This window comes from Amphiprion ocellaris, chromosome 11, assembly GCF_022539595.1.
Source record: "Amphiprion ocellaris isolate individual 3 ecotype Okinawa chromosome 11, ASM2253959v1, whole genome shotgun sequence".
Classification (NCBI taxonomy): Eukaryota; Metazoa; Chordata; class Actinopteri; family Pomacentridae; genus Amphiprion; species Amphiprion ocellaris.
Window position 1 is genome coordinate 30,194,174 of NC_072776.1, and position 16,272 is coordinate 30,210,445.

At 39.4% G+C, this 16,272-nt stretch overlaps 1 protein-coding gene across 1 annotated transcript in view; it reads left to right on the plus strand.

Annotated features, from left to right (window-relative positions):
* mao (monoamine oxidase) overlaps window positions 1-14,668 on the plus strand; it is a 51,495-nt gene extending 36,827 nt beyond the window's left edge. The window contains exons 6-15 of the mRNA XM_023263140.3: window positions 454-595; window positions 4,612-4,761; window positions 5,542-5,701; window positions 5,784-5,880; window positions 6,551-6,604; window positions 6,691-6,748; window positions 6,830-6,927; window positions 8,534-8,645; window positions 8,924-8,986; window positions 11,400-14,668. Of these exons, the coding sequence (XP_023118908.2) occupies window positions 454-595; window positions 4,612-4,761; window positions 5,542-5,701; window positions 5,784-5,880; window positions 6,551-6,604; window positions 6,691-6,748; window positions 6,830-6,927; window positions 8,534-8,645; window positions 8,924-8,986; window positions 11,400-11,558 (1,093 nt within the window). The 3' untranslated portion in view covers window positions 11,559-14,668. The remainder of the gene's footprint in view (window positions 1-453; window positions 596-4,611; window positions 4,762-5,541; window positions 5,702-5,783; window positions 5,881-6,550; window positions 6,605-6,690; window positions 6,749-6,829; window positions 6,928-8,533; window positions 8,646-8,923; window positions 8,987-11,399) is intronic.
* Window positions 14,669-16,272: the final 1,604 nt, after the last annotated feature.

Genomic DNA, 16,272 nt, shown 5'->3' on the forward strand with positions numbered 1-16,272 from the left:
TGGTCGCTTTTCCTGTGTTGGGCCTCGTAACATACACGACCGTTAAAAAGTTCGGGCTCACCCATACAATTTCATGTTCTTCCATGAAAACTCACCCTTTTATTCATGTGCTAACATAACTGCACAAGGGTTTTCTAATCATCAATTAGCCTTTCAACACCATTAGCTGACACAATGTAGCATTAGAACACAGGAGTGATGGTTGCTGGAAATGTTCCTCTGTATGTAGATATTCCATTAAAAATCAGCTGTTTCCAGCTACAATAGTCATTTACCACATTAACTATGTCTAGATGATAGAGCACATTTCATTGTGCTCTATCATTGTGAAAAACAGGAACAGGATTATGAGTCAAATACATGTTAGGATTTTATACTTAATATTAGGAATGCAATCACAGCTTCATTGTGCTTTTTCAGGAGTTTTTTCTGTCTTTGTCATCCCTCTCTTAGTACCGTTCGTCGCTTTGCCACCCTGTTCGTGAACGTGAACGTGACCTCTGAGCCCCACGAGGTTTCAGCCCTGTGGTTCCTCTGGTATGTTAAACAGTGTGGAGGAACCATGAGGATCTTCTCCACCACTAATGGAGGGCAGGTAGGTCTGAACAAATGTGGTTTGTTTGTGGTATTTACGTTTGCACCAGGAGATTTTGGCACAAGAATTTCCTTTGAGATTACCAAAGTTCCGTCTTATCTTATCTTATCTTAGATTTTGAGAGTGTATTTAATCCTTCCATCCGAACGGATGCACTTTGTGTTCATCTTCTCGGTGGAATTGCTTTTGAAGTCTTTATTGCAGAGAGGTGGAGCAGATATCGAATGAAACTGCACAACCTGACCTTTCTAACCATACCAATGACTTGTCTGAGTGAAGATGTGTTGATGAGAAAAATAACTTTGAATTGGCATCAAAGTTAACATCTGCATTTGAATCACTTGTGAACCCTTCCTTACATATATATGTTAATATTTATCTATACATTGCAGCCATTGCATAGATATTAACTTATCTATGCAAGGATTTGTTAATATCTTATCACAAGAAGTGCAGAACTGGAGCTTTTTGCATCATGCTAGTTACATATTTGTAGATGTTGAAGTAATATCTTTACCAAGAGAGACTGAACTTTAAACAGTTGCCTGGTTACAACTCTACATGTAGTCTTCTGTATGTAAACACTTCAATGAATAAAATATTGATGTTCCTTTCTGTTAGGTACCTTCCGATACTCTTAGATTCCACAAATTCTCCCCTATGTAGTTATGAATTGATATCTCTACTGCCAACATTTTATGATAAGGTACATGTAAAAACATAATAATATAAGATACAGCAAGTATGACTAGCCCCTACACTACTGTTCAAAAGTTTGGGCTCACCCAGACAATTTCATGTTTTCCATGAAATCTCACACTTTTATTTAAGTGCTAACATAATTGCATAAGGGTTTTCTAATCATCAGTTAGCCTTTCAACACCATTAGCTAACACAATGTAGCATTAGAACACAGGAGTGATGGTTGCTGGAAATGTTCCTCTGTACCTCTATGGAGATATTCCATTAAAAATCAGCTGTTTCCAGCTAGAATAATCATTTACCACTTTAACAATGTCTAGACTGGATTTATGATTCATTTCATGTTAAATTCATTTAAAAAAAAAATATCTTTCAAAGATAAGAACATTTCTAAATGACCCCAAATGTTTGAACCATAGTGGATATCGACCAAAATCTGAGTTTAAAAGTAAACGACAGTAAAGTTAGCCGGAAAATAGCTTTTGACACATATGGTTAAACCACAAGTTCATGTTAAACAAGCTAAAGAAAAAACAACTGTGCATCTTATCTGACACCCGCTAAACTCTGGATACAAACAAGATCCTTCCAGTTTCACCTCGAGCTTTCCAGGAAATCTTTCTGCAAAAACAAACACATGAGGAGCCAGAGCAGCCGAGTAAAGCCAAGAGGTGGACAGAAACTGGCTGTATCCTGCAGAGAAGCGTTGACTCGTGGAGGCCGAGCATCAGAGATCCAACAGCCTCCTCAGTCAGACCAAAAACAGTCAACTTAATCTGCTGCTGATCGGCCCGGCATAACGATGAGCCTGACAAAAGATGTTTTCTTGGCGTGCTGGGAGAGCACATTCTGCTGCTGTGCTTTCCGAAGCCGAGTGGCCCTGTTGCCATAGACACGGAGGCCTGGGATGGTGCGTCGGTAAACAGATGACACTGCAGCCATTTCCTGCTTGCTGGAGCTCCCATTTAAAACATGTTAACGCGAGCATGCGTGTGCACACAAACAGGCGCCTCAGCTGATTTTCTCTTCAAAAGAGGGTGTTGTGTGAGAAATATTGCTCTGCATATGGAGGCACATTTGGTATCCGTCGCCTCGGTGCAGCTTTCCACAGAAACTGCAAGAATAAACTCTGTGTTTAATCAAACAAGACAAGCTCGGGCTCACCTCGTTCGCTGCCAGGAACAATTTAGGTTTAGCTCGTAATTCTGCAGCGACTGGCAGGCAAATTCATCCAAATGCCACAGTGGAATGAACACAATGTGTTTGCGAGGAGGGCGGACGGAGAGATGCTGACACTAACCATACGGAAAAGGTCACTGCCTATTTAATTTGGTGTATCAGAGCTTTGGCAGCACTTAATCTCTCTCCTCCCCCTCAGCGTCCTCTTCATCATTCAGCAATCTCCACCCACGGCTTTCCAAACACATTTTTCTGTAGGTTTAGGAAATGTATTGTGGGTGGATTGAGGATCGCCGATATGCAACTCTAGGATAAAACAGCAGATTTTATCAGCATCCTTCCTAAAAGTAGGTTTTATTAGCTCGGTGGAGTCTGAGCAGGATGGAAACAATAACTTGCATGTAGAGCATAACAAAGCTAGACTAGAGCCATGTAGCTTTGCTGCATTCGCCCTCTACACCATAAAAAAAGAATAGTGAACCCTCGTGTCGTCCTGTGGGTCAAAATTGACCCGTTTTAAAGTTTGAAAATGTGGGGAAAAATATATATTTTACAGTGAAACTTCTGATGTCCACATTTTCAACATTTTTGGGAAATCTTTAAACATTTTTTGGTGGAAAAAAAGAAATGTTAAAAATGTTTCTTAAGAACATTTACAAAAAAATCAACCAAAATCCAGTGATGTTCTTAAAGAAAATATTTGAAGTTTTAGATATTTTTAGGATTTTTTTGGGGAAGATTTTTACTCATTTTTTGAAAATATTTACAAGAATTTTCTTGCCACATTTGGGGGATTTTTTTTTAAATAAAACTTTTAAGGGAAACTTTTAAGGAATTACTGGAATTTTCTCCCTGAAGGTTTTGCAAATTTTCAGAAAGTTGGGGAATTTTTGTGCTGAATTTTTGGATTTTTTTTCAGACAAGGAAGCAATATTTTTTGGTGCCCGTAAATGAGGACAACAGGAGGTTAAGAAAACTTAAAATTTCAAGGCAACCTTTTGTATTAAAACTTTTGAATTTTCTCAACGATTTGCGAATTCATTGTCCCAAGTCATATTTCATTGTTGTACCAGTTATATTTACATTGTTCTGTGAAGCGCCGCTACTATTAATTCTTCTTTTGACCAATATAAACTTGTTTATTAGCTGAATAGTGTGGTTCACAGAACTACCAAAAGCTAATCAACCCCACGATCTTTTTTTTAATTAAGTTATTTTTTTGGTCTTTTTCTGGTTTTATTGAGAGACAGGAAAGTGGGGAGAAGAATGGGGGAAGGAGCTACAGGGGGTCGTAGCTGAAGTGTAGGCAAAGGGAAGGAAAGCATGAGGACTTGCCCCTGCTGTGTATTCTGGGAAACCCTGTGGTTTTTTCCAACTTTGTTGTACCAACAACAAATTACAGTTTAAGCTTATTCACAATTACAAATTTAGACATAATGAGGTACACACAATTGGTCTGATGTGTATTTTCATGTCAGGTATCGCTATTTTAATTTTCATGTTCAAACAAATCAGAATACCAACTCTTCTCACTGGAAAAAATGCCCCTCTCAAAACAAGAAAAAAACTTGTTTCGAGGAACTTTTACCTTGAAATAAGTGAAAAAATCTGCCAATAGAACAAGTGAAAAATGTCTTGGTCAGATTTCTTGAAATAAGATATGATATTTAGAATATTGAGATCTTAAAATTAGCTGGGAAAACTTATTTTAAGCTATATTTTACCAGGATTGTCTAGCTTAGGTGTCTTAAAATAAGCCAGACATGCTTAAAAAAAAATAGCAGTTTTTCACTCAAAAATAGATTTTTGCTTTCATGTAACCTCCTAATTTGAGATGTATTAAACTTATTTTGAGCTTTCTTGTAAAATACAACTCAAAACAAGATAATTTCAAGATTGTTTGACTTAACAAGATATTTAAGATGCATTGTCTTAAAACAAGTCCCTCCATCTGCTGAAATGTCTCTTGTTAAGTGAATTTATCTTAAATCAAGTGGGATGAGACATTATGACTAAAGAGACAAATACACTTGGTAAGATTTTGAGTTTTTGCAGTGCTGAATAGACCGTAGTTTTCTTTTTTACAGTGTATGGGGATGTTGACTGACCCCTGGCTCTTCTCTTGAACATTACAGGAGAGGAAGTTTGTAGGAGGCTCCAGTCAGATCAGCGAGTGCATGGCCAAGGAGCTGGGCGACCGAGTGAAGCTGCATTCTCCGGTTTATAGGATCGACCAGAGCGGAGACGTGGTGGTGGTGGAGACGCTGGACAAGCAGACCTACACCGTAAGTCCTGCTACAGTCAAATACAGCTGAAAAGTTCATGGATTCACCGTTAAACACTGTTCTTTCCATTCTGTGCTCCTTTCTAGTTTTTCTTCATTACATTTCAGAGAAAAATATTCCACTTTGACGCCCCTCTTTTGATTTACTAGCTGTAGACTGACACATTTTCTTTCTCAGATGGTTTCATTTAACTGCTCGATGCCCAAAGAGGTCATCTGTGCCATTTTTCACAAAAAGTCAGAAAACTTAAGACAGATTTGTGGAACGGAACTTTGTTTCTTCCGTTAATCATCTCATTTTGCATTAAATTTGTCCCACGGATTAGACTGTAAGCCTTCCTCTGAAGTTTCTTTTTCATGTGCAGCATCAGAAGCTCTTCTGGGACGTTTCTGAGTCTTCACTGGAATTGCTAAGGGAATAACATCCTAGAAACCAGATTAGCAACTTTTTTTATACTGCAAAGTACAGCGAGATTTACGTGGAGCTGATCAAGACAGAACTTGTTTTCTTGAATGTAATCATTTGTATTTAAAAGTCCAGCCTTAAAACCAAAACACTACTTAAGCACCTATGCATGAATAGAAAAAATGAAGAAGAATTCACAGGGACCAAGTTTCTGTGGAAACACCTGCAGTATTTGTATGATGGTGTCTGGATGTGACACACTTTTAACATCCACCAACTGTCTGACTCACAAGCTGCAGCTGCTGATGTTGTTCTTTGCTGCCACCTACTGGCCGCTGGATGACCTTCTGGAGCTCACTGTGTTCCTGTTCTCAGGCCAGGTACGTGATCGTGGCAACTCCTCCCAGTCTGAACCTGAAGATGCACTTCAAGCCTGAGCTGCCGCCGCTGAGGAACCAGCTGATCAACCGCGTCCCCATGGGCTCCGTCATCAAGTGCATGGTCTACTACAAGGAGAACTTCTGGAGGAAAAAGGGTAAAAAGATGACGTGAAAAGAGGGAAAGAAGGGATGCTGTCGGGTGCTGGTGTTGTCTCTGATGTTGTGTCGTGTTGCCAGGTTACTGCGGCACCATGGTGATCGAGGAGGAAGGCGCTCCCATCGGTCTGACGCTGGATGACACGAAGCCTGACGGGACTGTGCCTTGTATTATGGGGTGAATACTGAGCTCCACACGCTTTTCTGCAACCCTTCATTATATTATGAAAATAAAAGAAGAAGAAGTCACAGAGACTCAACCTGGCAAGTAGGGAAGTTTGAAAGCAACAATTGTGTTGTTGTGGCTAAAAAGTCAGTGCGTAATCGCAGCACTGTTGGAGCACCAACAAGGACATTATGGTAGATGTCTGCCTTGAATGTCCAACCCTGATGGATCAAATGACAGTGCACAGCCATGGAAGCACAGGGTGTCCAGAAAGTCTCTTTACAGTTTTAAGAATTTATTACAAAGGCAGTTGATAAGATATCTTAACCAGATATGTTTTATTGTAATCAGTGGTTGTCAAAGTTTTTTCTACCTCATTTAATACACCTCTATATGGGCACCATTAATTGCACGAAGCACATCAAGACGGTACTCGATTTCTTGCCATGTTCACTGTAGTATGGACTCATCAATGGTGGCAACGGCATTAGAAATGTTTTGTTTCAAGTCAGTAATCATTTTTTGAACCTCATGTTGTGCTCAAGGGGCACAAAAGCAACCACAAAGTTAATGCCACATAATAGGTACCGCTGTTCCATAAATATTTAAGATTTTCCCTTTAATGGAACCAAAACCAACAGTGCATATGATAATATTGTAATAACTTTTCTCCTTTGTCCAGATTCATCCTCGCCCGCAAGTGCAGAAAGCTAACAAGCCTGACCAAAGAAGAGAGGTACAAAAAACACATTCTAGCACATTAATTAATTTCTACAAGCTCTACGATTGGTTCAATCCAAACTCTTGTCCTGTTGTGTTCAGGTTGAAGAGGATCTGTGAGATCTACTCCAGAGTTCTGGGCTCAGAGGAGGCACTCCATGTGAGTTTGGATGAAAAGTAACACACACAAACGGTAGAATCACTAGTTAAAACCACTCATTTGTCCACTGGTGTCTTTCAGCCGGTGCACTATGAGGAGAAGAACTGGTGTGAAGAGGAGTATTCTGGAGGCTGCTATACGGCCTATTTCCCTCCAGGAATCCTCACTCAGTTCGGCAGGTAAGTCTCTTCATGTTCAGTCACTGGTGTTGCAACAGAAGGTTTGATATTTTAGCTAAAGGTCAGGATTGGGTTTGATTATTTTTATGCAGCACAAAGATTGTAAAGTTACAGTGATACTTTGCTGTGCAGACACCTCATCTCACTGATATCACTGTTGCTCAGTAGATGCTATGAAAGAAGTTGTTCTGATTGGTTTTAATCTACTGCTGTACCTCCCACACCAGTTTGTGATGTTTCCAGCTTGGATGCTTCCTGTTTCTCCTCAGTGAAAGTTAACTAAGCATGTAAAATTTAGCTTTTCTTAATTTTTTTTTTAACCCTCTGAACTCCAAAAAATGCCAAAATCATGCCAAGCCAGAAACTGAATAAAAGCAAAACTATTCACAAATCCAAGTCTAAAATCGTGATATTTAATCAAGAATTAATTCTACATGTTTCCATTAAAATATTATCAAAAATAAACATTTAGCAGTATCCACATTCTGTAAAGAACGACTAGCACAACTACAAAGCTATTAATTACTCAGCAATCAACAGTCACGTGGTAAAAATTCAGGGAGTTTTTGGTTGAACTGCAGGCAATGTTTTGCTGCATATTGTGTTCCTATATTCAATGTTTTTAAATCTGTCCAAACTCTTGCTGTTTTTGCTGTTTCAGATTTTTATTCTTGTTGGGTCATTTTTTCCCAAAAAAATTATGAAAAATATGTTGAAACTGCATCTTCACCTAGTTTAATCTGCAGTGACTTCTTTGGGCCAGTTTCTTCTTGATTTTCCATTCTTTTGTTTAATACTTAATAGCCGTTCATGTAAAAGATCAATGGTTATTGACGTACACTTGTACTGTTAAATTTAAGAATAAAAAAATTTGAAACGTCTGTTTTTTAATTTTTTTAGTATACGCTTGACTTCGTGGTTCACACACGTCTTAAAATGGATGCAAATTTGAAATAATTTTCTTAACAGATCGTCTGCAGTATTATCAATCAGCAGCCAATTAATTGATAACACAAAACTTTAGCCTCCATGCTAACATTGTTGGTATAATCAACAGATATCTACAGGTGTGGTTCAGCTACACATGCGCCACATGAGTTATAGGGACACTACTCAGTAAATCCTGGAACACGGAGGTCATTAAGCATCACAAGAGTCTTTGTCATGGTGCCCCTTGCTAGCTAAACCCCAGTGATGCTCTTCTGCTTTCCTGGGGTCACTAAATTTCAGCCAGATTTGGAAAAGTACCGAGGTCTTCGGGTACGTCAATCATAATGAAAACAAAATGGGCTTTTTATTAGTTCCACAACAGCAGTAGTGCCCATAAACTTCTAATTTAATTTGTTGCTTATTTATTGCAGTATTTCTGGGTTCTGCATTTATAAGATTCAGACATAGAGTTAACAGTAGTGGAGGTATGGGACTTTTTTTTTTACACCATCAGGAGCTAAACCTGCAAGAAATTCGCTATTTCTTGTGGAGCTTTTTAAATCAGTCGATCCATCATCACAGTTTTTACAAACTGCAACTTTAAATGAGTGAATAAGATACAAAAAACTCTGAAACTCTGTAACCTCTCTTGTTTTCTGTCTCTTCCTGTCTCCAGAGTGCTGAGGGAGCCGGTCGGCAGGTTGTACTTCGCCGGCACTGAAACAGCCACAGAATGGAGCGGCTACATGGAGGGAGCTGTACAAGCTGGAGAAAGAGCCGCCAGAGAGGTCAGGTTACCTCTGAACTCTGCACTTTAAAGAAAGACAGAGATCTACTGATACTTAGAAACATGTGGGAGGAGAGTTTCTCTAGAAAAATGACAAAGGAAAGCTTTTAAACATCATTTGGAGCAGTTAGAAGTGATTTATTTTCCTCCTCAGGCCCTACTGAGGAGATAAAAGGCAAAATCTGTCATCTGGTTGCGTTGCATTTTCACAGTAAAAGGCTTGTCTTGTTGAATTAAATGGTGTAAATGTTGATGTGATTGTCCTGTGTGTTCCTGCAGGTCTTGTGTGCGATGGGTAAAATCCACCAATCTCAGATCTGGCAGACGGAGCCCGAGTCTAAGGTGAGGAAAATGTTTCAGAATAATTATGGAACAAATCAAAATTCAAATGTTGAATAAATCTGATCACCAACACCAGATTTAGTTCAGTTTACTTTTTTGTTGTTTGAGACCCAAAACCCAAAACAAAATTCTTAAACTGATACAGATTCAAACAAGACCAAAAAAAATCTCCGATTACTAGACACAGAACAACAAAAACGGACAAATGAGATGGAAAATGACAAAAATAACAACACAAAATGACACAAATGAGAAAGAAATGACAAAAACAAGGCACAAAACAACACAAAACCAAACAAAATGACAGAAACAGTTGACCTCTAACTGATTAACCGTTGGACTGTAGCTCTCCTTAAGACACAAAACAACACAAACAAGACACAAAACAACACAACAAAATGTCAAACAACATGAGACATGAAACAACACAAAATTTCACAAAACAGACACAAAAGAGACAAAATGATAAAATCTTTTCTTTTATATGTAAGTGCAAAATGACAAAATTAAAAACGCAAAATGACACAAATAAGAAAAAAATGATAAAAACGAGACACAAAACAATACTAAATGACCAAAATGAGACATAAAACAACAGAACATCAGAACAACTCAGTTGAGACATACAACACAAAATAACACAAACAAGAAATAAAACAACAAAAACAGGTGCAAAATGACAAAAAAAACAGACACAAACAACACAATTGAGGCACAAAATGACAAAAATGTAACAAAAGGAGACACAAAAGGACACAAATGAGAAACAAAACAACACAAAACTACACCAACGAGACTAAACAACACAAAACAATAAAACAAAACGTCAAACAACACAAATGAGACAAAAGAGAAAATAACACAAAACAGACACAAAATGATAAAAATGAGATACAGAATGACAAAAATGAGATACAAAACAACAGAAAATGACATAAAACAGACACAAAATGATAAAAATATAACAAAACGAAACAAAACAGACAAAAATGATGAAAATGCGACAAAACGAGAAACAAAACAAAGATAAAAATTTGATGTGAATGACAAAAAATAGACACAAAACAGACACAAACGAGACACAAAATGACAAAAATTGAACAAAATTACACAAATTAGACATCAAACCACAGAAATGGGCACCAAACGACACAAACGAGACACAAAATGACAAAAACAGTTGAAATCTAATTGATTTACTGTTGTAGCTCTCTGTAATTTAATCCCTTGTCCTGCTCCCTGTCGTCCTCCCTGTCGTCCTCCTTGTCCACCTCCTTGTCGTCCTCCTTGTCGTCCTCCTTGTCCTCCTTGTCCTCCTCCTTGTCGTCCTCCCTGTCGTCCTCCTTGTCGTCGTCCTCCCTGTCGTACTCCTTGTCGTCCTCCTTGTCCTCCTCCTTGTCCTCCTCCCTGTCGTCCTCCCTGTTGTCCTCCCTGTCGTCCTCCCTGTCGTCCTTCTTGTCGTCGTCCTCCCTGTCGTCCTCCCTGTCCTCCTCCCTGTCGTCCTCCTTGTCGTCCTCCTTGTCCTCCTCCCTGTCGTCCTCCCTGTCGTCCTCCTTGTCGTCCTCCCTGTCGTCCTCCCTGTCCTCCTCCCTGTCGTACTCCTTGTCGTCCTCCTTGTCCTCCTCCCTGTCGTCCTCCCTGTCGTCCTCCTTGTCGTCCTCCCTGTCGTCCTCCCTGTCCTCCTCCCTGTCGTCCTCCTTGTCGTCCTCCTTGTCGTCCTCCCTGTCGTCCTCCCTGTCGTCCTCCCTGTCGTCCTCCTTGTCGTCCTCCCTGTCGTCCTCCCTGTCCTCCTCCCTGTCGTCCTCCTTGTCGTCCTCCTTGTCGTCCTCCCTGTCGTCCTCCCTGTCCTCCTCCCTGTCGTCCTCCTTGTCGTCCTCCCTGTCGTCCTCCTTGTCTTCCTCCCTGTCGTCCTCCCTGTCCTCCTCCTTTACCTCCTCCTTGTCGTCCTCCCTGTCATCCTCCTTGTCGTCCTCCCTGTCGTCCTCCTTGTCGTCCTCCCTGTCGTCCTCCCTGTCGTCCTCCCTGTCATACTCCTTGTCGTCCTCCTTGTCGTCGTCCTCCCTGTCGTCCTCCCTGTCGTTCTCCCTGTCGTACTCCTTGTCGTCCTCCTTGTCGTCCTCCCTGTCGTCCTCCTTGTCGTCCTCCCTGTCGTCCTCCCTGTCCTCCTCCTTGTCCTCCTCCCTGTCGTCCTCCTTGTCGTCCTCCCTGTCCTCCTCCTTGTCTACCTCCTTGTCCTCCTCCTTGTCCTCCTCCTTGTCCTACTCCCTGTCGTCCTCCCTGTCGTCCTCCCTGTCGTCCTCCTTGTCCTCCTCCCTGTCGTCCTCCCTGTCGTACTCCCTGTCGTCCTCCCTGTCGTCCTCCTTGTCCTCCTCCCTGTCGTCCTCCTTGTCTACCTCCTTGTCTCCTGCTGCAGGACGTCCCGGCGCTGCCCTTCATCACGTCCTTCTGGGAGAGAAACCTGCCTTCGGTGGGAGGTTTCCTCAGGTTCGTGGGCGTCTCCAGTGTCCTGTCTACCGCCGCCGCCGCCGCCGGCCTGCTGGCCTACAGGAAGGGCCTCCTGCCTCGGAGCTAAAGCCGCCGTCGCCTCGCTCCTCTGCACCTCGGCGGATTCTGGACTTGTAGCGGCTGCTTCTGAGAAAGACTGTTCGGCTCATGCAGAAACACTAACACACTGTCACTTTGTGCACAAAAACAAAAGAAAAGAGGGAGCAAGTAGTGGCGGGCTGATTACAGGTTCAGAGCTGCAGGTCTGGGAGGAGTGACGACGATAAATCCACAATAAATCTGAGATTCAGGTTGTGAAACCCATGAAGGAAAATAAAAGATCAGAATCAGTGGTTTAAAGAGGGAAATATATCTTATCTGTCACTATTACTGTTCCATACGTTGCCAATGACACACTCTTGATTCCGTGGGAATTTACGAACCCGTCGTGCTAATTGTGTGTCTGCATCTGTGAGTGTGTGTTGTGTACAGGGAGTGTGTGTGTGTGTGTGTGTGTGTGTGTGTGTGTGTGTGTGTGTGTGTGTGTGTGTGTGTGTGGATGTGTGTGTGTGTTTCCACTGTGTCTAATTACCTCTGCTGATTTTAGGTGCTGATTTATTCTGATAAAAGAGGTTCAGTGACAGAGCTCGAGCCATCGGCCCTTTTTTTGTCATTTTCTGTCAACAAATCCCATGGAAATACACAAAAAAAATGACATTTTATTGAATTTTGCAGCTTGAATAGGTTGTTGTGGTTCACGTTTTTACACAGGATGACATGAAATCTGTTTGTTTTCATTAAATCTCACATATATAGTCTTATAAATTCCTACTAAGGTATCAAATATGTGTTATTTCTGTGGTAAATGTGCAACTTTCTGGTTAAATTAAAGGAGGGAGTTGCCCCATTAAAAAAGCCTGAATTTGGAAAATTTTCACCAGATTTTGAATGAATATGTCAAAATACTAATATTTTAATGTGCATACTATTGTTTCTAATTTAAATAAATGAGGATATTGGAGGAAATTTTATAAATTACACATCAAAAGTACCATCTAAACATTTCTGATGTCACATGTCTGTTGCTTTTAAGTTAGATTTTTTTATTCATCACTTGATTATGGTTAATGAGCAACAAATGTCCATTGTTGGAATTGCTTTTTTGATTAATCAGTTAGTTGTTTGATCTATAAAATGTCAGAAAAAGGATGAACAATGTTGATCAAAGCTCAAGATGATGAATGTTTTTTGTCTAAAACCTCAAAAATATTCAGTTTACTGTCATAGAGAAGGAAAGAAGCTAGAAAATGTTCACATTTTTGACCCTGGAAACAGCAAATTTAAACTTTTTTTGTTTAAAAATGATTAATCGATTATTGAAATAGTTGGCGATTACTTTAATAGATAATCAAAAAGTCGTAACAGCTCTGCTATTTAATCCTAACAGCCAAAGTGACTGCAAATATGTGATTTCACTAAAGTTTCTTTTAAGTGAATCCCTTAATTTGTGCCACATATCAGCAGAGCTGCAATGATTAATTGAATAATCATTAACTGTTCAATTAATCTGCAACTATTTTGATAATCAGTTAACAGAATTTTAAGGGAAAAAAAGTCTAAATTCTCTGATTTCATCTTCCTAAATGTGTTTATTTTCTGGTGTCTTTAGTCCTCTGTGGCAGTAAACCGAAGATCTTTGATGACGTCTTCTTGGGATTTTTCACCATTTTCTGATATTTTATAGATCAAACGACAAATTGATTAATGGGGATTAAAAAAAAATCATGTGACATCTGAAAATAGTCCAAAAAAAACACTATTCTCTCCCGTTTGAATAAAATTTGCTATTTATGACGAATTGTGAAAGATTTCTGTGATCAAGAGGTTAGAATGTAACGAAAAACTGATTTTTTAATTAATTTTCATGGGATTTGCTGACTTTAATAAAAAGGAAATTATACAAGAAAAAAAAGAATAATTCCAGCTTTGTTCTATCAACTAAAACCTGTATTTCGGGGTGATGTAACTGTTATCTGTTGGTAAATGTTAAACGGAAGCATTCGAATGTATTTTCCTTCACACTAGACAGTATCTGTTGCTATATTAAGATAATCTGATTTTTGAATCGTTTATTTTTACATTTTTACTCATTCAGATTAACACAAATCTGCAGAATAAATGTTTTAAAACCCCCAAACTGACATCATAGGGAAAGTTTTAGAGAAAATCCAGATTGCAGCAACACATAATCAGTGTAGGAGCTGATGTTTTGCAGGAAAAGTTGCGTCTTCACAATAGAGAAATAGCAGCTGATTCCACATTAAAAGCATTTCTACAGCAGCTTGCGATGAGCTGCAGATGTTGGCAGATGTTTTCTAAGTTTTGGAGGCGGATGTGCAGGAAGTCATGTTGTTCTCGTCCCAAAGACTGGCGTTTGTGAGTGTAGTTTATCTGTCGTGCCTTAATGGAAGTCTCCGTGTTTGTTTTTGAGATTTTTTGTCATTTCTCTCAAGTGCCTGTGTGACTCTGACACTCTGAACGTCGCCTCTCTTCCCTCCCGCCAGGCGAGAGGGCAGAGAGGCATCATGGGTAGCCGTTATTTAGACAACGCCTGGTCCCCGTCGGTGTTTGGTTTCCACGTTTCCCTGAGTTCCGTCCTCGCTGTAAAGTGGACTCAGGTGAAGCCGGGTGTGTAGACGCAGTGTCGGCTGTGAACAATGGAGCTCAGACTGTTTATCTCCAGTGAAGTGTGTGTGTGTGTGTGTGTGTGTGTGTGTGTGTGTGTGTGTGTGTGTGTGTGTGTGTTGTGTCGTGGTTGCAGTGCTTCACTTTGTGTCCGCCCTTGTCGTGGTGCCCTGCTGGCCTTTGACCCTCCATCCCGGTTTTATCTTCCTCCAGCTCCGATTGGACGAAGACGTCGCCCATGTTTTCAGTGTTCTGGTTTACGGCTGGCTGATGTCGGTGAACAAACAAAGCCAGCGCCATCTGTCCGTCCTTTAATAAACCACACACCATCAGCAGACATTCGGTTATTCGTTATGTGATCAGAGTTTCTTCTGGACTCCGTCCCTCCTGTTCTTCATATGAGCCTCCTTAACTCTTCCTGTGAGCAGTTATTTGATGTCTTTGATTCCTCAAACTAAGCTGGTAATATTTAACAGAAAACAATGTGAAATAAATCTTTTACTCGTCTTAAAACTGCTTCCGTCCATCTTTGTGCGGCAGATGCAGAGTGATGCATGTGAAGAGACACAGAACAACTCAAACGAGACCGAAAACAAGTAAAAGAAGAAACAAAAGAAGACCAAAAAAAGCACAAACAAGACACTAAACAACTTAAAGATTGGGACAAAACGAGGCAAAAGAACTCAAGAACAAGACACAAAACAACAAAAACAAGGCACAACAACTAAAAATGAGACACAAAACAACAAAAACAAGACAAAACCACAAAATTAAGACGAAACAACACCAAGACACAAAAAAAAACAAAAAAATTAGACAAAACAACAAAAACAAGAAGAAACGAAGAAAATGAGACATAATTTAAGAAAACAAGACACAAAACAACCAAAAAGTTACACAAGTGACCCACCAAATGATTCAAAATGAAAAAAATAAGATAAAACAACTCAAAAACGAGACAAAAAACAAGACAAACCACACAATCAAGACACAAAATGGCACCAACAATACACAAAACAACTAAAAAATGAGAGAAAACATCAGAAACAAGAGACAAAACAAAATAAAAAACAAAATGAGACATAAAATGAAGAAAACGATACACAAAACAGCTAAAGAATAAGACAAAATAACTGAAACGAGACAAAACGAAGAAAATGAGACATAAAATGAAGAAAACAAGACACAAAACAACAAAAAATGACAACACACAAAATGCCTCAAAATTACATAAACATGACACAACAAAAAACAAGACAGACAAGACACAAAACAAGACAAAACAACAGAAAATGGCACAGACGGGACATAACAAAATGATACAAATGACAGATAAAATGACAGAGACAAAACAAGAAAAAACAAAACAACACACACAAGACACAAAATTAAGAAAATGAGACATAAAATTAGGGAAAAAAGACATGAAACAACAAAAAATGACACAAGCCACCCACATAATTCAAAATGACAAAAACATGACACAAAACGAGACACAACAACAGGAAACAACACAGGTGAGTCATAAAAAGACACAAAACAACAAAATGACACAGACGGGACATAAAATAACACGAAAACAGACATCAAGAAAATACTGACACTAAACAACACAAATGAAACATAAACCACAAAAAACATACACAATATGACACAAATGAAATACAAAATGTCAAAAAACAACATAAAACGACAAATGAAACAAAAAATACCAAAATGAGACACAATACATTACAAACAAGACATAAAATGACAAAAATAACACAAAACACGGCACAAAATGCAAAAACTGAGAGATAAACTCAGAAAACCACACGCAAAAACAACACTAAAAGACACAAACAAAACATGAAATGACCAAAAACAGACACCAAACGACAAAAATAACACAAAACACGACACAAAATGTAAAAACTGAGAGGTTAAATGAAGAAAATTTGATGTAAAAACAACACTAAACAACACAAACAAGACATAAAACAACACAAAATGACGGAAATGAGACACAAAGCAACACAAAACCACAAAAAACAACAATTACCAGATTTTTAATGAAACAAAAACGGTTCAAAGTTTATTTTTGGCTGTTTTGTCGGATGAAAATAACACGCGAGACA